We start from the raw sequence: 22428 nt of genomic DNA, 5'->3' as shown, positions 1-22428 counted from the left end.
GAAATCCATAGAAGAATCCCCATATGAGATTTTGTTTAATCACATGATTTAATCATATAGGAAATTTTTTCATAAATTTAAAAGAAAAATCTCGGTTGACTCCTTGGAAAAAATCATTTGTTTTCCTATCATGAAACCAAACACACTTTTGTATGTAGTGTTTGACTAGACTTGACATTGCAACTCGTTCACCGCATACTCGCATATTTCAAGATGTGATTCTCTCCAAAAAGACAGACGATGAATCCTCTGAAAATAAATTGAGGACATAAAGCTATTGGCGCAAAGAGATAGGGATGTTGTCAATCAAGTCCAATTGACTTAGCCAGTCTGAATACATTGGCTCGTGTCACACTCTTCCAGGAAATATTAGACTTTTAAAGACAGATACCATTTTTAGGGGAAGCCTTCATGGTGTTTTTTATTCATAAGGCAAAACGCTTACATTGTTTGTGATGGCAGCCACAAGAAATAGTAAGTCAGATAACTCTAGCACTTTTGTTTAACAGGAGGTTCCTCCTGTCAAACTCTAGAGTTATTCAACTTACTAGCTAAAACATGTGCCACCATATTGGCCTTAATGGGACAAAAATCAAAGGAAATATCACTAAACTCATGACAGAGGAAGAAACAATTGTCGTAGATCATCGCGGCAGGCCCTAGTGAATGTCCACCATTCTTCATGATATCCACGTCTTTCATGCAATAAGATTTCACCAACCAGCATGTTGCACCCCATAGAATTTGCTAGGGAAAGGCCGTCTGTAGAGAAACTGCCTCCGTCGGCGTCATGTCACTGACAATGACAAGTGTTTAGTTGGAAGCAGACACAAACTAGCCCCAATCATCTTTGAGAACAGACCCAATTCCCTCAGTTTTAATCTCAATATCAAAAGTCGCATCTACATAAAGCTTCGCGCAATCATCTTCGGTCGTGTCCACCCATGTATAACAACACGAGCATTGTTTTTATTCTTCGCCATCGAGAAGTTTGTAGCCATTGAAGATATTGGTTGAGCAGACCTGGTGGGAAGTTGAACTTTCTCACCACGAGTTGCCTACTGGTGCTCCCACCAAACATACCAGCCAGTGTTGTCAACAAGACCAGCCTGGAGAACATTTGGGAGAAGTGGCACCGGTGATGAGTTATCCAGCAAAAGTTCCGCAAGAAACAAGGACCCTTCAGTATATGCAATATCGGCTGCTCGACCGAGACCCAAGTGTCGCCAAATTTCATGAACACGCGAGCATTGGAAAAAAGCATGCGGATACTCTTGCGATCCATGCTGCATAATGGGCACCCCTTTGTTCGAATATGTCGATTCACTAGGACTCCATAACAGGGAATATCACCCAAGAGAGATCGCCAACAATGAATTTTAACCTTGGCAGGAACATTTGAAGACCATAAGATATTCCAGACTGGGCTAGATGAAGGACCGAGTTGATTCGTTCTTCTCAGCTTCTTTCCATCTTGATTTTCCCACTCGCAAGAGTACACCGAGCTCACTAAAAAACATGCCATTTTATTGAACTGTCACGCAACAAATTCCTCCTTAACGTGTTGAGCTAGAGGGAACATTGAGCATCCATTGGCAAACATATCGTTTACCAACTCAGTATCCCACGCTCGGTTACCCTCATCCATGAGCTCAGAAACTTTTGTGAACACGATATTATTTCTTCAAGTCATAATCATCCTCGAAGGGTTGGATGGGATCCATGGGTCATCCCAGATATTGTCTTCGTACAATCACCAACCCATCAAATATGGCCTCATTTAAGGGTATGCATACATGTCCATATACTTTGCCAAGTATAAGAGTTGTGCTTCTTCAATTCATAGTTCAATAGATCGCCAGAAGGAAAGTACTAAGCTCTGAGGATTCTTGCACAAAGGGATTCATAAGTAACCTCCAACATTGCTTTTGAAACAATGCAAGTCTCTAAACCCCACGCCATCTTTAATTTTAGGGACGCACATCTTCCACCATGCAAATCCAATGAATATGCTTCCTCCAATCCTCATCTCTCTATCAGTATTGGGATATAGCAGTAGTAATCCCTTCACATATTTGCACGAGTAGCTTGAAAACAGACGTTGCATGATGGTCAAGCTTTGGATGACAACCTTAAGCAAAACCTCCTTTCCACCAAAAGACAACTTATTTCCCTTCCATCCTCTCAAGCGAGCACAAAACTCTATCAATCAAATGTTGGAAACAGTTCAGTCTATCCACCCCTACAATAGGAGGAAACCAAGGTACTTGTTTGTAATGGACTCACTCATAATATTCAACTAACTAATTGTCCGTTCGTTGCAACCGAGGGGGGGTTCCGCAGTCTGGTATATATCTTACACCCATTATATTCTAGATTTTGGTAAGATTTGATTTGCTTTGAGTATGTGTACACGAGGCGAGGAAAGTTTTGATTCAGTTGAGGTTTTTGGTGACATTTTATTTGATTTGGATATGGGCAGGGGAAGACAAACAAAGTTCTTATTTAGTTGAGGTTTTCATGATGTTTGATTTGGTTTCATTGAGTTAATGCAAGACATGATTTTGGTAAAATTTGATTGAGCTAATGCAAGACATGGTTATCAATAGAACAACAAAAGAAAGTACCGCTTTGATTTAGATTATTCCAAAAAAAAAAAAGATCGTGTGCAAAGGAAACAAAACTAGAGGGAGAGAGAGAAGGTGCAGAGAAGGTATCATAGATATAGTCTTTTATATTATATACTATATACTATACTACTTAAAAAGAACGTAAGATTCCCATTTCATCTTTCTTCCCAACACCCTTCGTCCAACCTTCCTTATATGATAATAAATCAACTTAATTGAGTTACCTTCTAAACCGGTTCCACTTTAATTACTTACCAAACTTTGGATCAAAATATTAGGTAAATCATGCGCAGAATTTGATGATCATTTATTTACATAATCGCGTTATTATAGACAAGTAAGTCACAAACCGACATAATAGAAGGTTTATATCCCGTTGCAACATACGGGCATTGTTCTAGTTCACTCAAAAAAAAAGTAGAGATATAGTGGACACCTCCACCTTTGTTTCCACATTGTGCATGGCTATTATATGCATGGCCATCTGCCCGGAAGCTTGAAAATAATTCAGTCTAGTCAAATACCATAAGATTTAATTGTTTTTGTGTTGGTTTCATTCCCTCAAATTTCTTCACATATCTTGTGAACTTTAACATTTGACAATGTGGATGTAGTTCCTTCTCCTAATTAATTAAAGCCCTATTCATTAGCATAAAATGGAGAGGTTCTAGAATATGTACCCAAATCTCTTCACATTTTGCAAACAAACAAAAAAGCATCCAAATATCTTAACAGCGTGCACAACTAGGCCCATGCGGCTTCGACAACTAACACAGCACAGGATAAAGTCATACTTTGTGCAACAAACCTGCAGTTTCAAGGACATGGGACTATGAAACAGGGCATGGTATAATCAAAAAGGCAAGTGAGCGGTGGAGCTCCATAATAAGAGAAAAACTTGTCAGGTTTGCCATTTACCTTTCCCTTACACCATCTTCGCAAGTTAAAAGCCCATAGCAGGAGATGCCAGTTGCGCACAACATTTACAGTAACTTATATATTGATCAAAACTGGTACTCAAAACAACAGCACAGCGGAGCCTGGCACACCGCACACTTGCACTTGCAAGTTCAAAGCTCTCCGTTACAAACATATAAGCAAGCGGGTCTACAAAATCGCTTACGTTTTATCTATAACAATAAAGACCAGAGCCTTACATTATATCTATAACCGAAGACCAAAGCACCACAGCCGACTGACTCCTCAGCCAGAACTCACAAAACATAGAAACATACTACGTCTGTCGCAGGTGAGGATCACAATGTAGATCCTTAGACTCAATGGATGATAATTACACAGTGAGTTTGTGTGGTGTTGGGGATGGGTCTAGATGCTGGAGGTGGAGGGCAGCCACGAGCCCCTGCCAGGTTTCACCAGGGCGAGCGGATGTCTTCAACTCCACAAGTTTCCTGTGCTTCTTGTAGTAATCTTCCAGCTGCTTGGTCTGCAAATTGAATGTTCCATATAATCATATTGCTATAGTTAACCATGTGTTCCCACTATCAGGTTCAGTTGTAATAGCATAAAACCCTCAATATGTTTCTTGTGTTTCAGATACCATAAAAAAATACTGGTTTTGGTTAGATAAAACTGAAATTCGTGTGGTCCCCTAAGTGCAAAGCAAAGCTGAGATCTATCATAACCAACCATAAATATTCAAAAAAAATGGCCAAGATGAAAATACCTGCTCAGCATAAGCACGCAGCTTCTCCATCCTTGGGTTTTCCAGGCCTATAACAGAAGCATGTTGTGCCTGAGCAGGCCATGTAGAGCTTCCAAGGGAGAGATTACGCTCCCTAGACACCAGACTGCTGACACCAAAATGCTGCCCACAGTGGGAACATATGTCACCTCCTGATCGCTTCTTCATGAAACAGTTATCAGCACATTTGAAGTTCAGAACCAAGTCGATGTCAACGATCTCATCAAGAATCTCCTAAAATATGAGAACAGTCAGAACACTGGAAGCATCTAAACATCAATGGACTATATTGTCTAGGTGGATTCCGTCTAGGCTAACTGGTTAAACACATGAAAACAGTAAGTGCTCTTTTGTCCAAACATATAAGGTAACTGGGGACCTACAGCTTGCATACGGGTACGTGGGATTCCGTCAAGGATAAATCCAGTTTCACCCTTGTAGTATCCCTCCTCGAGACGCTTAGTCAGCAACCCAAATATGATATCCTCTGGCACAAGCTTCCCTTCATTCACCGAATTAGCAATCTGTCAATATGCAATGCAAAAACCATTTAGCACAACCGAATACCCACAAAATCACAACCAACTGCTGTAATTTTCAACATACTACTCGTAGTACAATAGTTATACAATAGTGTCCACTTATGAAACAGAAAAATAATGAGTGGATATTCCATTAGCGGCCTTGCAGCGCGACAAGCTCATGGCCGCGTGATTCCCTGGCACGATCGTGCACCCGTGTCCATGACAGGGGCCAGGTTCACGTGGAAGGAAGAGCGGCCGGTGCGTTCCATGCCATCGTGCCGTAGCCGGCTCCTTTGTGATATGGTTCTCATTGTGTACGATTAAGAAACCCTACCAACTACTCTCCAGCTGTTCAAGAAAAGTAGAACAAGAGGGCCGGACAAATGCAGGGCAAAGTTGGAAGCATGTATATGCAGACGGCCGCCCTCCACAAGATGCCAGAATTGAATGTTCCAAACTTGCTTATGAAAACCCTCGCATGTGGAATTCCCGAATTGCCCCCACAGCACCATGTGAACATAAGCAAATGCAGGGCCAAGTGCAGGACGCGGAGAAAGACATGGCCGCCACACTCCTCTCCCAGCATCATACGGTCCAGTATATTAAGCATAAAAATATGGACGGAAACACTCATGTGATATTGTTTGAATGGTAGCCTTTAAATAAGGACCAGGAAATTGTGGCCAAGAAAATTTCTTTGATTTGTGTAATAACTCGTGGGAAATATGGGGAAAAGTTGGAGAACTTTGCTAGTCCAGCGAAAAGTTGTGGCCTTGGAGAACTTGGGGGAAAAAGATCACATGAGTCCGTGCATAAGTCACGAGAAATTTTGAGAAGCGCCCAAGAAATTGGGCACGAAGCGTAAAATTTGTCTGTGGGGAAATGGAGCGGCTTTTCATCAATTAGGCAAAGGATTCGTGGTGATGTTCCAAATTAACGAAGCCCCTTGAGATATCGCCAAAAATTAGTCAAAGCGAGAAAAATCTCCAGAATTTCTAGCGCCGATCCGACTCAAATGATCATGGTTAGTAACGCGGGGAGGACCCGTGGCCGCAAAATTGCTCGATGGGGAAAGGGATGGCAGCTCAGATTGCAACCAAATGCAGTAAAGGCATTCGAATACCCCGTATGAGAATCGGAGAATTCGGAGCGAGCACGAGGCCGGACCTTCTTGTAGAGCGAGGATGTGTGGCTGAGCTCCTGCCTGACGAGCGTGCCCATGGAGATGTACGGCACGGCGAGGACCTCGGCGAGGCGCGCGGCGTGGGCGTGCTTCTGCGGGCCGGGGCGGCCCATCACCACCCACTGCACGCCCCTGGGACCGCCGTCCGCCGGGCAAGACTCCGCGGCAGGCGCCGATGCGCGGGCGCGCTGCCGCCGCGCCTCCTCCTCCTCCTCCTCCCACTCGGTCCAGCACGCATCGTCCTCCGCCAGGGCGGCCGCCGATGCCGCGAGCCTGCGGTGGTGCGGCGCGGCCGGGGCCAGCGCGCGGGAGAAGGATCTGGCGGCGCCGGCGAGCCGCAGGAGGCCGGCCATTGGGGCGGCGGCGGCGGCGGCTAGGGTTTGCGCGGCGTAGGGTTTTTGGGGACGGGTCGGTGGTGGGGTGCGCGTGGGGAGATCGTGGGGCTGGAGATTCGGCCGCTCCTTTTCTTCGTTGAGACGGAGATTGCACGGAGCCGCTTCTCTTTTCTTTATGCTGGTGGCCTATGGAGCTGTGAAAGGGACAACGCTCACAAGCGGGATTTCTCTTCGATTTGCGTGGCCATCAAACCGTTACTTCGATAATCATGTAGAATTTCATACTCCTATTATGGATACATACATTTCGTTCGTGTCGACGATCAACCATTAAATTTTAGCTGGTCTTTTTCTATGGAGTACAAACATGAGAATTTAGAAAAAAAATCTCCAGCAAAACTGAGAATCGATAATTTGTTCACAGTAATAGGACTATAGTAAGCTAAGACAATCCATAGTGGGAAGTAATTTAGACTAATAACATGTATATATTACTCCCTCTGTAAATTAATATAAGAGTGTTTAGATAACTAAAGTAGTGATCTAAATGCTCTTATATTAGTTTACGGAGGGGGTACTAGTCTATGTTACTACCTCTATAGCGGGGAGCCGGGGAGTAACACATGTGCGGCATCATGCAACTCTTTATTTATTAGGTTGTAGGCTTGTCTTGTCTTGATATGTATGATGTTACTCATAGTATGAGGGGGTGTTTGGTTCAGAAGTCCTAGGACTTTTTCTAGTCCTAGGGACTAATAAAAAAGACTCTCCAGTAGAGTCTTTTTCCAGTCCCTGTAGAAAAAGTTCCTCCCATTTGGTTCCTAGGGACTTTTTCTAGTCTCTGGGACTAAAAAGTCTCTGAACCAAACACCCCCTGAGTAACTAGCTATGTTAATATATGCCTCTCTTTCATCATTAATTACTTGTCGTGTCATCTAATTTGTCTAGATAAGTGTGATGTTACCACCTATATTACTCCATTATGGATAGCCTAAAACTAATTCCGAAATATAGCCCGGGACATGAAAATTTAGTTGGTCATGGTCAACAATTTAGTGTTGCCTTATTTCTTGTTGTCATAATCCTTTTTATTTTTTGCGGCTGAGTCAAAATCAACTTTCTTTTAAAATAAATACGTACCTCTCTTTATTAGCTTGTGAACAACTTGTGATGGTTGTTACATTTAGTTTTGAGGCAATGATAATTGGTACATAAAAATGGTCAAATGAGGGTCGGCTCGCTGAAGCCTCTTCAAACTAGGTAGTGCATGTAGAAAATCTGACCAACCTAGCTAACTCATGTAGTTTTTTTAGGCTGATCATAGTAGAGTGTAACTTATACTAGTGTCATGCATATGACACCATCCTAAATTACTATCTTCATGGTGTAAGGTAATATAGATTCTATTTGGTTCATAAGTCTTAGGATTTTTTTAGTCCCAACTAAAAAGTCGCTAGTCCCTAAAAATTCTCTACCTATTTGGTTCCTGAGACTAAACATGGACTAAAAGACCATGTTACAACTAAAAGTCTTAAAAAGACTCTCATTGAGGGTCTTCTTTCATAAATTCTAAATGCCCACTTTAAGTCCTTATAAGTCCCTCCTGTTTGGTTTAGATGGAACTAAAAAAGACTTTTTTAAATTCCTACATTAATAAGTCCCTGTAAACAAACACCCCCATAGTACTAATGTTATAGAAGACTTCATTTATTAGATTGTAGACTCATCTTGTCTTGAAAAACGCTATGTTATATTAATGTATTATGTTACCATTTCTCATTAATTACATGCCATGTAAGCAAAATTTTCTTAAAGTATGCTTGTTACTAGCTAAGTTACGCCCACCCACCGTGACTAGAAAAAGCTAACTCACGTGGTATCAACTTTGCTTCTCTATTAAAATATTCAAACCTAGTTTGTGGTTGAAGACCACTGCAGCTACCCCAAATGATCTGCCATCGGCATTCATGGTTTAGACAACCATCACATTGAAATTCATAGGCAGAGCTCATGGGTAGGCGGTCCAGTTCGAGCGTTACACATCTCAATTTTCTTTATTTTCCTTTCTCTTTTGTTTTTTAGCAGGTGTAGCAAAAAAATGCTTGCTAGATTTTTTATTGGTTAAAAATATGGAAATTGCAAAACAAAAATTATACTAAAAAATAAATTTTCATTGTGAATTTTAATAACATTGATGAATTTAAAATATTTTAAATTTGGAAACCATTCGTGCTTTAAAAAGATATATTTGTGAAATATCAATGAATTTAGAATCAAGTATGATTAAGTGTTTCTCATATTTTGAGAAAAGTTCATGTATTCTAGTCATGAATTTTAAAAAATATTCTCATGCTCCACCATAATAATGTTTACGGCAAGATAATGAGATAGCTCCATGTGCTCTTATATACTTTTTGTATAATGATCTATCTAGGAGAAATACCAAAGTATTTCAAAGGAGGATTACCTTGACTTAGGCATGGCTCTGCCGTACAATAAACTAGCCTAAGTGAAGTCTATATAGTTCCACTGCAACTGTTAACTATGAGACTTGGCTAATTTTCAAAAGTGTCCGTACACAAGAAATATTCATCGATATAAAAATGTTTGTGGATACGAAAAGTTCAAGAAGTTGAGAAAGGTTCTCTTATGCTAAAAAAATAGTTGTGTATTTCAATAAATTTTCTCAGATTACAATAATGTTTATGTATTCCAAAAATATCATGATTTAAAAAATGTTGAAATAAAAAATAAATAAAGAACCAAAGCAAAGGAAAACTGGAATAAAGAAACCCAATACAAGACCGTTAGAAAAAACAACTAAAACGGTAACTAAACAAAAGAAAAATAAAAAGCCAAGCCCTCGTGTATATATATACCCTGCTTATAAAGGAGAGGAAGGCGGTGCAAATGAGCCGTGTTCAAAAAAACAAAAACTAAAAAACGAGCCGGTCCAGCTTGCACCCCTTGTGCGTTGCGCGCCGATCTGACGCAGGGAACCTCAAACAGGGCGCTTGCTGCGTCCAAAAGTAGCGGGGCGAACCAGAGTCCCAACTGCGCCTACCCACTAGCGGTTGTAGCGATGTACTGCAGCAAACGCACTGTAGGGAATGCACAGTAGCAAAGTTGCACCTTCTGAATTGTTTGATTTTTTAAATACATTTTTTAAAATAAGATATATTAAACAGTTGAAAAACACATAAAAATGTGAGATCCCGATCGTTTTTTGAAATTTATGAACTTTATTAGGGAAAACACGTAAAACAAGTCAAAACGTGAGTTTTTTTTTTGAAATTCCACATTTTCTAAAACTTCCAAACAGATATTGAACATTTTTTTAAAGAGTAACATTTTTTGTAAACATGACAATTTTCTTTGAATTTGGAGCAATTTTCAAACAAATTTTGAAAAAGTGAACACAAATTTGGAATTATGATCATTTTGTGGGAACAGAGAACAGTTTTTAAAATTCTACTTTTTTTAAGATTCTGAGCATTTTTTGAAATTGTGAATTTATGGGAAAAATAAACAAAAAAATGAAAGGTAAAGAAGGGGAAAGATACATAAAAAACAAAAGAAACAAGAAAACTAGTAAAAAGAAAGCAACAGGTAAAAGGTTCAAGAACCTTCTAGAAGGTTCAGGAACCTTTTTTATAACAGGAGGAAACCATACATAAATCCCAGCGCTAGCTAATGGGTCAACCCTCCTAGTTGCTTGCTTGGTCATCCCTTTGACGCAAAATGTGCCGAAGAGGAGGATATTCCCTGAAATAGGGTGTTCCTTGCTGACGAAATTCCATATAAGGGCTCATTTGGTTGCAGGGTTTCCCTAGGGATCCCTACCTTTTTCCAGTGCCTGAAAGCCACGTGGAATCTCTGGCTAGGGAGAACCAGCGCCACATTTGGATTACCCGATCCACGGGGCGGGCCGGCCCGAACCCTCCTCTTTTCCCGGGTAGAAGTTCCATGCTTGTGCACTCGTGGAAATTCTCCTCATATCGTCTCCCTCGCGAAGCCCATGTGCTGTTGAAATTTCCCTCTCGGGGTTTACTGCCCTGGGTTGTCTCCCCGTAGCCACCAAACAAAGCCTAAGTCGGACAGTTTGACAAACTGACGAGATGGGTTGGACGACTTTACAACAACGAGCCAACCGGTGTTTCGAACCTTCTAGAAGGTTTTCAGGACCATTTCCTTTTTGTTTTGTTTTGTTTTTTTGTCTTTTCTGCTTTATTTTTGGTTTTAATTTTTTTAGAGTTTAAAAAAGTTTGTGTTTTTAAATTTGAGTTAGAATTTCTTAAAATGGTCCTATTTTTGAAAAATGAGTACAGATTGAATAAATGTTCGGGGATTTCAGAAAAATATTGGTGTTTCAAAATTTGGTTCGGATTAAAAAAACAGATTCAAAAAGCGTTCACATTTTTCAGAAAGTGTTGGAAAAAAAATAAAAATGCTAGTATTTGCAAATTTTGTTTAGAACTCAACAAATGTTTCTTTAAAAAAATCATGGATTCCAAAAAATGTATGTGATTTTCCAAAATGTTAGAGAATTTAAAAAAACTCAAGTTTTTTTAGAAAAATGTTTACAATTTGAAAAGTTTCGGCGTTTCAAGAATGTTTTTAAACGCTTCAAATTTTGTAAATACTTCAAATATGTCGCTCCTAGTAGTTCTTACAACTCCGTGTTATTTATTGGTGATTGAGGTTCATTATTTCCAGTTTATAGACATGTGCACCTAACAACGGGAGGTGTGGTGTGAGAAGGGGGGGGGGGGGGGGGGGGAGGGGTGCGAATCACCAACTATTTGTCACAAAGTGCGATATATAGGACGTTCCCTTGGCGACTCCCAGGGTTGAAACCGCAGGTTGCACAGGCAGGGTTGACACCGTTGTTCCTGGCTGGGTCGACAGTTACAGACTCACATCTGGCGAAGAATTTATTTTGCATTTTTTTTAATAAAGGGCACTTTATTACTTAAAAAGTTTAAGTATTACATCCGGCATTTGCATAGTTAAGATGCACGTAACCAATTTATTTTGCAAATGCTGACAAGTTAATTGAAATCCTACGTACATTTTAGCTGTCAGTTTGGGACAGTGAATTCCATTTTTGTAGGATGTAATAATGTCTTATATTATGAGATGGAGAGAATTGTTCATACTGCCATACATAATTTGAGTTCTCTCGTAAAATAATATTAATACAGAATCTCTACTCCTAATGGACGAGTTGGTTGAATAGTACGGTTTATTTTCGTCCCACCATTTTCAACCGTTTTTTTTTCGCTGGTTTTTTTCGTCTCCGCTGCCCCTCTCACCCCGCAAACGCACCAAAAAAACCCTCACGATTCCCGTCCCTACGAGACATCGAAGTCCCTCCAGTACGTACGCCGTCCTTCGCCGCCGCCCCGTCTACGATCTCCCTGCCGCCGACCCTTGCAGCCGACCACGGACGAACTTCGATTCGTACCTAAGCCGTCGTCCGAGGGGAGACGCCGCCGCCGCGTCTCCAGGGCGTGGCGGTTTGATCCGCGTCTCCAGGTCGGGGCGGTTTGCCGCCGCGTCTCCAGGGCGGGGCGGTTTGATCCACGTCTCCAGGTCGGGGCGGTTTGATCCCCTGTCGCCGCCGACGTTCGGGATCGCCGCCGCCGCCGAACCCCAGGAGACGCTGTCGCCGCCCTCCGAGGGCAGTGCGCTTTCAATCTCAGGTATGCTGCCTAGGTCTCATCCGGGACCTAGACGTAGTAAACTTTAGAGGATCAAAACAAGGCGGGTCTACACATGTGTTTGTGTCATGACCTGGACATAATAAACTTTAGTCGATCAAAACGGCTCCTGATGGATTACATCTCAGGACGCCATAAACTTTAGCCTGGCACAATGTTGGTCGTCTTGGACATCCGGATATTCAGAGATAAGCAGTCATGCAGTATCTAATATGTGGGCATTGCCAGTTCCCAGTTGATAGTTTGATCCACTTCCCTAGCTGAAGACTTCCGTTGCAACTAAAATGGGAAAAGGTAAGGAGGATTTGTAAGCGCATCATAAAGAATTATAGACAAATTAGCTGTCGTACGAAACAGAAGAGAGGCATGCTACCTGAATTGGGAGAATACCCATTAGCCTGTGATACAGGGCAAGAGAGAAGATCAATAGGTATACGACCCTTGGTGTCCTCCAAATTGAGCCTGGCACGACGACGGACGGCCTCGGCTGCGACCTCGTTAATGCTGGTGCAAATTGGCCATGAGGTACAGTGGTGCAAATTGGTGACCCATCTTCTCAGCAGCCATGGAGGAAGCCAAAGGAACCACCAGAGATGGGGAAGCGGTGCTGGGGTAGATCTCTTGTGCTGGAAAAGGACAGGAGATGTAATTCAGGTTACCCAGAAAATTGAATGTATACTTCAAGAGGAAAATCAGGTGTGCTTATTATACTTCAAGAGGAAAATCTGGTTTCCCAGAAAATTGAATGCAAACAGGTAAGTAATTCATGCAAGTACCTAAGCAAAATCAAGTGTGAACATCAGGTGTGCTTAGTATACTTCCATAGGAAACTCAGTCTGACCAGAAAACTGTATGCAGACAGATAAGTTATATGAAGTCTATGTGAAGTACTGAAATTTCATATGAAGTGTATATGAAGTACTGAATGCAAACAGTTAAGTTATATGAAGTCTATATGAAGTAACTAAGCAAAATCCCTACTGAAAATGGTGACAACCAAAGTCTATATATGAAGTACTGAAATTTCAATAAGTGTGCGTACTATACACACATCAAGTGTTTGTGCTCTTCAGCAACCATTGGCAATATGTACGTACCTATTTGCAATATCATATATAGGAAAGTCCATTCAAAAAATCAGATCACAAACCAGTAGCCATCTTGAAGTACTTTGGCACGATTTGATGAATAGCAACCTGCATTAAACCATTAGTAAATCTCTATTTTTTGCTGTCAATTCATAGGTACATATAGGGAATCCACAAAGCAAAGCAGCGGAACAAACGACTTTGTCAGATGTACCTCCAGGTATAACTTCGTCTATAAATCTTGCTGTATATGTCAAGCACTATCCCGCGCTGCTTTGTTGATGAGTAATGAAGTCGTTGCAGATCAGATGGAGGGGGCAAATGTTGATGAGATTTACCCAAGTAGTCCATGTATGAGTTTGTGCGGATATAGTAATCATAATTTTATGCTTTTAATGTGATCAATTATACCCACGGTTTTACGAACATCCTTCAGAACGGAGGATACTTGAACAAACCGAACAACCGGTTCTTCCCCAACCGACTGATGGTGATAGCACAAATGTTCAACGACCTTCCCATCTGATTACAGGTGAGTATTAAACATAAAATGCTTAATTGACGCTCTTCAGTTAGCACTACACTGACTCGTTCTGTCCAATAACTGTTATTTTTACATCAAGCAGACAGCCCCGCAAAATGTAATGAACCTTCGTTTGTGCCTCCCAGTTGTCTCACACAAGTTTGTGCCACAGATGTAGCACAAAGTTCAAATGGTATTAACTGACGGCGGCATTTCTATGTAAACCGTATATCATGCTTACAGGGGTATTAACCCAGTTTATGGCTTTTGTGTTGTTCCAGTAGCTGAAGATGCGTCTCATATACATGGAGGAAGACATGTGGGGATTAATGCGTCAATACGTGATGCCTTACAAGTTTTACCCGTGTCCGATGCAACATCCGATTACATGACTACAACATCTGGAGTGAATGTCGCCAAACAAACTATGAAAGGTAAATTGTCTGACGAAAAAAGGGAGCAGATAAATGCCAGGAGAGCTGCTTATCGGAAGAAAAAAGAGGATGATGCGGTCAAGCTCCATGGTGACATTCAAACTTCCCTTACAATGTCTAGTATGAATGTTTGTTTTTAATCAATACAGTAAACAATTAATACATCATGCTTTTTTGGTTCGACAAGTCTCACATGTTGCTCCTTCAATGACAATTAACTAGCTAGCATGCAACATAACGAGGAAAAGAGGGAGATAATAAACACGCGGAGGCGGGCAGCTTATCGGAAGAAAGATGATGAGGTTACCGTTGTACGGGAACCAGTTGTGCAAAATGTTCTCCGGGCCCCTCTCGATGATATCACTAATGGGTATCAACCAACCTCTATGGACCTTGACGAAAAAAAGGAGCAGCTAAAAGCTCGGAGGCGAGCTACTTATCGGAAGAAAAAAGAGGACGCCGCCGTCAAGCATCTACATGAAAATCTGCCTGCCCTTGCGATATCAGGTATGAATATAGTATGTTTCAGCAGTACGATGATATATATAGGCCCTTTGTTGCAAACTATAAGGTTATTATCGGAAGATAAATGACGAGTGTACCACCTTCAATATACAAGCAGATGTGCAAAATGTTCATACCGCTCTCGGTGATATCACTAATGGGTATAAAACATCCTCTGTGGACCTTGACGATAAAAGGGAAGAGATAAAAGCTCGGAGGCGAGCTACTTATCGAAAGAAAAAAGATGAGGCCGCCGTCAAGCATCTACATGAAAATCTGCCTGCCCTTACGGTATCAGGTTAGAATGTTTTCTGTTTCAGCACTGCAATTATATTACATACCCGCTCTGTTTCAGAATATATGGTTAATATATTTTTCATTCAACTCAACCATTTGAATCTTTGTCCAACCTTCAAAAATAAAACAATAGATGAAACAAAGTTCGTATAGTCGATATTGATATTTGTTGATATTCTACTAGCTTCATTCTTATTGACCAATGAAGTTCTGATTATGTTTTCACATTGCTGTATTACCAGCCAACCCAACTAGGTCGAGCAATACATCATTGTCACATGATGATGCAGTATTGCCTCCTTCCACTACACTCACATGTGGTGTCTTAACAAACGAGCAAATTGAGCAGAGAAACGCACGGAGGCGAGCAAGTTATTGGAAAAAAGTGGGTGACGGAACGATCGATCTTCAAGAAAAAAATCAGAAGCTACGAGAATGGCGCATGCAACACCCTAAAACCATGACTTCGGATGAGAGGGGGGAGTCAAGTGCAAAGAGAAAGGCAAAGTATGCTGCAAAGAAAAACACCCCGTGTGCTGAATCGATCGCAATGCCACGTCCAGATCTAACTAGCACATTGTCCAACCCTCATGCACATTGTCCGACTCTCACGCTTTCAACCCTCGCGCAACAATACAGTGAACAAATAGAACATGCTCCTACCGTCAATGTTGTCCCCACATACATTCGCAACACCAAAACCGATGGTAGTTATCCTATCAACCATCATGTTTCATCATGTAATCATTCATCAGATATTTACAATGATTCGATAATGTTGTAGGTGCATACCTAAGCAGAACCTTCGGTGATGGTGCTATAGATGGCGACATCATCGAAATCAATGAGCACCTACAAAGTGCCGACCAGCAAACCAGTGATCCAGTAACAATAGCGGATAATGGAGTGGACGAGCAGAGTCATGAGTCCAGAGCTTGGCGTAGGACGAGAGAGCGAGCTTGCAAGGGCAGTATGGCGGTGAAGAAGCGTCGGGAGAATATTGGCAAGCAAAAAACATGTACGCATGTACCACGTGGTGATAGGAATGCTCTACTAGATCGCCATAATGAAAGGTTTGCAGGTAGGGTGAAGACCCAAACCGTCAGTTCCATCTCCAAACCGGAAATGACCGAGATCGGACAACCTGTCATAGTTGAAGCACACGGTAACTCGACCTCATCTAGCACGCCGGAGTACACAATCAGAAGTGAAGGTAACACTCCCATCCTTACTCTCCTTGCGTCCCTTGAGACTGAACCCTCATTTATTGGTTTTGCACCTGAGCAGACGACATGGACACTTACCTTAGTTGTCTCATGAATGAGGATGTCAACCCTGACAGCCTCTTTGACGATGAGTATTACCTGTTTGCTGGTGAAGGTATGTACACCCACTTGAGCAACATCCACCCGTTGGGAATATCACACTAATTATAAGCCATTGTTTACAGGCTCAGATGCTGATGACATGGAGCACGACGAATTGGAAGACTCAAGTCACAATACCTATGTCGACCATGATCCATTGGACTATGTCTACTCAAACCTCCCAGACCACACACACATACTGAAGCACGCCGCAAATTGTGATCACTGCAAGGCCAAGAAGTTTGTGTCCGAGGCCCCGGGATTCTCCTGTCGCAGTGGGCAGATCCAGCTGAAGCAACCAGAGCCCATCCCGGAGCTAATGAGGCTTTGGTCTAGCATGGGTGCGGACTCAAGGCATTTTTGGGAGAACATACGGTTCTTCAACGGCCACTTCTCCTTCATAACCCTCGGCGTCAGCCTTTATGAAAGCTACACAAACATGAAGTCTGGGGTGTACATGTTCCGGGCGCACGGCACCATCTACCACAACGTCCATTCCTTCGGGCCAACATCACGTCCAGAGCATCTACAGTTGTACTTCTACGACGATGACCCAGGCCTAACCCATCGCAAGGCTGCCACCGAGCAATTAGACCAGGATGTCGTCAGAAAGTTAGTGGACATACTCAGGGAAAACCCGTACTCCCAGCAGTTTAGGGGTTTGGGTGCGCATAGGGACAACCTCGACGATTACAGGATAGACCTCAACACTGACCAGAGACTAGACCAACGGAAGTATAATAGACCTCTGTCATCTGAGGTCGCTGCAATTTGGGTGGAGGGCACTGACCTAGCAAAGAGGTTCGACCGTAGGATTACACTTTGCGGGAATGACAACCAGAGGCACAGTATACATGTGACGGCTGGCTCGTATGACCCGCTCTCTTACCCACTCTTCTACCCAAGGGGGGAGCTTGGTTGGCACCTGAAACTTCCTACACGTGATGTCCCTTGGCCGGTTGTGCAACAACCAAGAGGTAGGCGTGATGATGATGATGATGACGATGCAGGTAAGCCTTATGCGTATTCTTTCGTTTAGATGAATTGTATACTTCTCATATGAATCTTAATGTCCGCGTTACTCATCCATGTGCAGAGGGGAATAGCAGGTTATGCGTCTCGGTGAGAGACTACTACTGTTACATGCTCCAGACACGACCTGGGATATTCAATCCCATACTCTGTGGAGCACGATTGCTCCAGCAATGGGGGGTAGACATGTACATCAAGATTGAGAGTTGTAGGTTGAAATGGTACAGGAAAAACCAGACAAAGATCCGTGCCGACCTGTATAAAGGAGTTGTTGATGCAATTACATCCGGGGAGACCCGGGCAAGCACTGTTGGAGTAAGGATAGTGCTCCCTGGAACGTACCCAGGTGGCGACCGCGACATGAAGCGGAGGCATATGGATGCCATGGCAATTGTCCATACCTACGGGAAGCCTGACATCTTCTTGACCATGACCTGCAACCCTAACTGGGAAGAGATAACAAATGAGTTGTTTCCTGGCCAGACAGCGCAAGACCGACCTGATCTTGTGGCTCATGTGTTTCATGGCAAGCTAGAGGCTATGAAAGAGATGTTGTTCAAGAAGAATATCCTGGGTGTTGTTGTCGCACATGTATACGTAGTCGAGTTCCAGAAGAGGGGCCTCCCCCATGCACACTTTTTGTTGATCATGGATTCTGCCTACAAGCTTGTCGTTCCAGAGCAGTACGACCGGCTCATTTCTGCCGAGCTCCCAGACAAGCAGAAGTATCCTGAACTCCACGCCTTGGTGGTGAAACATATGATGCATGGACCATGCGGTGCTCTCAACCCAAAAAATGTGTGCATACAACAGAACGAGTGCAAGTGTAGATACCCGCGGCCGTTCAATGAAAACACAACCCAGGGCAAGGACTCATACCCAGTTTATCGTCGTCGAGATAATGGTCGGCAGGCTAAGGTCCGGAGTAAAATGTTGGACAACAGATGGGTTGTGCCGTATAACCCTTACCTTTTGCAGATGTTCAATTGCCACATCAACGTTGAGGTTTGCTCTAGCATAAATGCCGTCAAATACCTTTACAAGTACATATACAAGGGCCATGATAGGGCTTCTTTCAGCATCGACCAGCCCAACACCGATGGTAATATTGATGAGATCAAAAGATACGTAGACGCGAGGTGGGTTACTCCTCCAGAGGCGATGTGGAGGATATTTGGCTTCCCCTTGTGTGCCAATGACCCGCCTGTCCTACAGTTGCCTCTTCATCTCCCGAATATGCACAGGGTGGCATTCAATGAGCAAGCTCACTTGACCGACGTAGTCGCCTCTGAGAATGCTTCCAAATCCATGTTGACAGAGTATTTCAAAGCTAAACAAAACCACCCGTGGGCTAGGAATATATTGTACAAGGATTTTCCTGGAAGGTTCACATGGCAGAAGGGTAAGAAGTATTGGAAAGAGCGGGTGGAGCATTATCAGATAGGTCGAATTGTGTCTGCCAATCCTGCAGAGGGGGAGCGATACTATCTGCGTGTGCTGCTAAACCATGTTGCTGGCAAGACATCCTATGAGGACCTACTCACCGTTTATGGTAGGCTATGCGGGAGCTTTAGAGAGGCTGCCGAAAGGTTGGGACTCATCGAGGCAGATAACACGCTCGACGACTGTCTTACCGAGGCAGAGCAGTGGGCGATGCCATGTTCGCTCAGGAGACTCTTTGCAACAATTTTGGTGCACTGTGAGCCAGGCGACGTGCGTGGTTTATGGGATAGGCACTTCGAACCTATGTCTGATGACTATCGGCGATCACACACGTACCCGATTAAGGTGGAACAGATGGTATTGCTTGACATTAGGGGTATGTTGCAGTCCATGGGCAAAGACATAGCTGATTTCGCTCTTCCATGCATTGACGAAGCGTTCGACCCAACCGAGGGCGAGGCCAGAGAAGTGATCGAGGAATCCAACGTCGATTTTGACATCAACGACACTAAATTGGCTTCATCGCTAAACTCAGAGCAGAGGACTGCATACGATGAGATACTAGCTTCTGTTGAATATGGTGATGGGGGTGTGTTCTTTGTTGATGGCCCGGGAGGTACAGGGAAGACCTTCCTGTACAGGGCGCTGCTCGCCAAGGTTCGAAGCGAGGGAAGCATCGCTATCGCTACCGCGACGTCAGGCGTCGCCGCTTCTATCATGCCTGGAGGCAGGACTGCCCACTCGAGGTTCAAGATCCCGTTGAGCTGCGACGATGGCGCCTCATGCACCTTCACGAAGCAGAGTGGTACCGCCAAGCTACTGAGGATGGCCTCATTGATACTATGGGATGAGGCCACCATGACTAAGCGACAGGCGGTCGAGGCATTGGACAACAGCATGCGTGACATCATGGGAAGACGGGACCGACCCTTTGGAGGAAAAACTGTTGTGTTTGGCGGGGACTTCAGACAGGTGCTTCCGGTCGTCAGGAGGGGGTCCCGGAGTCAGATAATCGATGCAACCCTCCGAAGTTCACACCTCTGGAAGGGTATGCGCCAGCTAAGGCTCATCACCAACATGAGGGCTCATAATGACACCTGGTTTGCGGATTACTTGCTAAGGGTAGGCAATGGCACCGAGGAAGTTGACGATCAAGGAAACATACGACTCCCTGAAGATATTTGTGTGTCGTCTATAGGCGAGGGTGACGACCTGGAGAAGCTGATTGACCATGTGTTCCCAAGACTAGATGAGAACATGTCCAATCCGAATTACATGACTTCACGCGCAATCCTCTCCACCACGAACGACAACGTCGACAAGATAAACATGCGCATGGTAGAGCATTTTCGGGGAGAAGAAGTAATCTACCATAGCTTTGATAGTGCAGAAGACGACCCGTATGGCTACTATGCTCCTGAGTTCCTAAATGGATTGACTCCCAACGGTCTGCCTCCGCATGCACTCAAACTGAAGCTCAACTGCCCTGTCATACTTCCGAGGAACATTGATCCGGCTAATGGTCTGTGTAACGGGACGAGGCTTGTGGTGCGAGGTTTCGAGAGGAACGCCATCGACGCAGAAATAGTGATCGGACAACAGGCAGGTAGGAGGGCATTCCTTCCTCGAATACCCCTATGCCCGTCTGACAACGACATGTTTCCATTCAAGTTCAAGAGGAAGCAATTTCCTGTAAGGCTTAGCTTTGCTATGACGATTAACAAGGCTCAAGGACAGACGATTCCGATTGTTGGCGTGTACCTACCTAATCCGGTGTTCTCTCATGGTTAACTCTATGTCGCATTGTCTCGAGCCACCGCGAAGAAAAATATAAAGATCCTCATTGAGAAGGAGAAGGAGAAGGAGAATGCCAAGAAGCAAAGCGGTAAATCTAAGAAGCGAAAAAGACCTGTCTTGTCCTTACAGACCTCGATGAAGAACATCATCTATAAGGAAGTCCTTACAGGCTAAAGTCCGCTCTTAGATATGACAGAGGATTTACTCTTATGCTACAGATAATTTGGTGCTTTCGATGTTCTTGTACAGATCTCTATATTTCGATGTTAGCAATTGAACTTTATTATGTTTATACTACAAGGCGTGATTTAATAATATTGCCTCAAATTTGAGACTTTGCAAGTTGCCAAGTTTTGCTGTATGTGACATTATTTTCCGTTTTGTTGGTTTGCTTATGCATATTATTCTTTTGTTGTTTTGTAATCAATCATCTACAACATCTAAACTCGGCTTTGTTTTCTTGTACAAATAATGCACACTGCCTGGGTCACTCCGTTGTTGTAAAACTAGACTCCACTAGAGTGTTCTACATTATATAAATATTTATGATGCGGCCCGAAAGCATGCACAGTCAATGTTATTATTATTTTACTATTTATTTATTTCCCTTATGCAGAATAACTCTGGTTGCTTGATCATGACCGAGACTATCTTTGGTATTAGAACTCCAGTTACACCAATTGGTTATTTGCATCTCAAGTTAAGTTAGTCACTGTTAATCAACAATGAAATGTGGCCATTGGTTCTTCGATAATTGATGGTACAGATGGGCAAAGCAACCAGAGTATATCCCACTGGATTAATGGTATAGATGGACAAACCGTTAAGGGCGGTGACTTCACTGCCTTAGGCTGGACGGTTCAATATTTAGTAGCAAAACCGTTAAATATTTAGTAGCAATATTAACTCCCTTCCATCCCATTACAAATTAATTTCAGTTAAAAAAAACTTGTATCTCGGAATAAAGGTGGTGGAACTCCCCTTAATCTGTACCAGATATTAATACTTAACCCTACATGGAACATTGCAAGTAGTCGCTGGAAATCGTAGTGATGCTGAAAAAAAGGTGTACAGTAAACATCCATGGCAATAGCTAATGGTTCAAAAGCCAACAGAGAAACTCTACTTCACAGAAAGCTTGTGTGCGTTTGGAAGCAAAGTAATTTTGAAATTTTTCAGGAATAGGAGCCCACAGTTTACCTCCTATCTTTGGAAGCCCATTCACAATCCTTACATCCTTTGATAGAAATGAGATGAACCAGTCGGCATTAAAAATTTCAGCAAAGTCACTGCAGAGTGCAGAGAAATGGTATAAACACAAGAAACACGTTTCAGTCTTCTTAAAAACATGAGCAGACCTAGAAGACTAGGATAAGAAATTGCAGGTACTTGAAAAAACCTGCTGCTTTCCAGAAGGAGGTTTGGTCCAATTTGGGAACAACGAGTGTTGCATTTAAAATACGTGCAGCAACAACAACATCAATTATTTGAGAAGAAGCACACATTAATCAGGATAATGGGCATAGTTATGAGAATATCATAATATGTGTAGGATCGAAAGTATGTCTAGAGGGGGGGGGGGGTGATTAGACTACTTGACCAAATAAAAACTTAACATTTTCCCAATTTTAGTTCTTGGCAGATTTTAGCTATTTTAGGACAAGTCAAGCAATCATCACACAATTCAAGCAAGCATGCAAAGAGTATATTGGCAGCGGAAAGTAAAGCATGCAACTTGCAAGAATATAAAGGGAAGGTTTGGAGAATTCAAACGCTATTGGAGACATGGATGTTTTTCCCGTGGTTCGGATAGGTGGTGCTATCCTACATCCACGTTGATGGAGAC

General features: G+C 42.9%; 3 protein-coding genes across 3 annotated transcripts; 1 reads left to right on the top strand and 2 right to left on the bottom strand.

The window, feature by feature from the left end:
• Positions 1–3612: 3612 nt before the first annotated feature.
• On the bottom strand, positions 3613–6531 carry LOC125521515 (P-loop containing nucleoside triphosphate hydrolases superfamily protein). The gene is made up of 4 exons (XM_048686569.2): positions 6024–6531; positions 4716–4856; positions 4315–4566; positions 3613–4074 (listed from the first exon to the last, which is right to left on the bottom strand). Exons 1-4 carry the CDS (start codon positions 6390–6392, stop codon positions 3922–3924), a joined length of 915 nt encoding a protein of 304 aa, XP_048542526.1. The 5' UTR covers positions 6393–6531; the 3' UTR covers positions 3613–3921.
• A 6122-nt stretch (positions 6532–12653) lies between these two features.
• LOC147959956 (O-fucosyltransferase 6-like) lies at positions 12654–22087 on the bottom strand. The gene is made up of 4 exons (XM_087535774.1): positions 21972–22087; positions 21783–21871; positions 13248–13293; positions 12654–12723 (listed from the first exon to the last, which is right to left on the bottom strand). The coding sequence occupies exons 1-4, from the start codon at positions 22085–22087 to the stop codon at positions 12654–12656; spliced, it is 321 nt and encodes a 106-aa protein (XP_087391900.1).
• Positions 14097–20576, top strand: LOC147959957 (uncharacterized). The gene is made up of 7 exons (XM_087537378.1): positions 14097–14262; positions 14467–14649; positions 14765–14944; positions 15728–16156; positions 16231–16323; positions 16394–17320; positions 17407–20576. The coding sequence occupies exons 1-7, from the start codon at positions 14097–14099 to the stop codon at positions 20574–20576; spliced, it is 5148 nt and encodes a 1715-aa protein (XP_087393504.1).
• Positions 22088–22428: the final 341 nt, after the last annotated feature.

Source organism: Triticum urartu, chromosome 7A, assembly GCF_056163025.1.
Source record: "Triticum urartu cultivar PI428250 chromosome 7A, HENAU_Tu73, whole genome shotgun sequence".
Lineage (NCBI taxonomy): Eukaryota > Viridiplantae > Streptophyta > Magnoliopsida > Poales > Poaceae > Triticum > Triticum urartu.
This window is presented reverse-complemented; position numbering and strand designations above follow the sequence as displayed.

Bases quoted from the DNA above. Each gene is read 5' to 3' on its own strand.
- LOC125521515 (XM_048686569.2), bottom strand. From the start codon at position 6,392: ATGGCCGGCCTCCTGCGGCTCGCCGGCGCCGCCAGATCCTTCTCCCGC. The intron at 4,567-4,715 runs GTAGGTCCCCAG...CTCATATTTTAG, and splicing joins CACGTACCCGTATGCAAGCT to GAGATTCTTGATGAGATCGT. The intron at 4,075-4,314 runs GTATTTTCATCT...TTCAATTTGCAG, and splicing joins TGCGTGCTTATGCTGAGCAG to ACCAAGCAGCTGGAAGATTA.
- LOC147959957 (XM_087537378.1), top strand. From the start codon at position 14,097: ATGACTACAACATCTGGAGTGAATGTCGCCAAACAAACTATGAAAGGT. The intron at 14,263-14,466 runs GTATGAATGTTT...TACGGGAACCAG, and splicing joins AACTTCCCTTACAATGTCTA to TTGTGCAAAATGTTCTCCGG. The intron at 14,650-14,764 runs GTATGAATATAG...ATATACAAGCAG, and splicing joins GCCTGCCCTTGCGATATCAG to ATGTGCAAAATGTTCATACC.
- LOC147959956 (XM_087535774.1), bottom strand. From the start codon at position 22,087: ATGTGTGCTTCTTCTCAAATAATTGATGTTGTTGTTGCTGCACGTATT. The intron at 21,872-21,971 runs GTACCTGCAATT...TGCACTCTGCAG, and splicing joins AAAGCAGCAGGTTTTTTCAA to TGACTTTGCTGAAATTTTTA. The intron at 12,724-13,247 runs GTTTGTGATCTG...GTCCTTTTCCAG, and splicing joins GTACTTCAAGATGGCTACTG to CACAAGAGATCTACCCCAGC.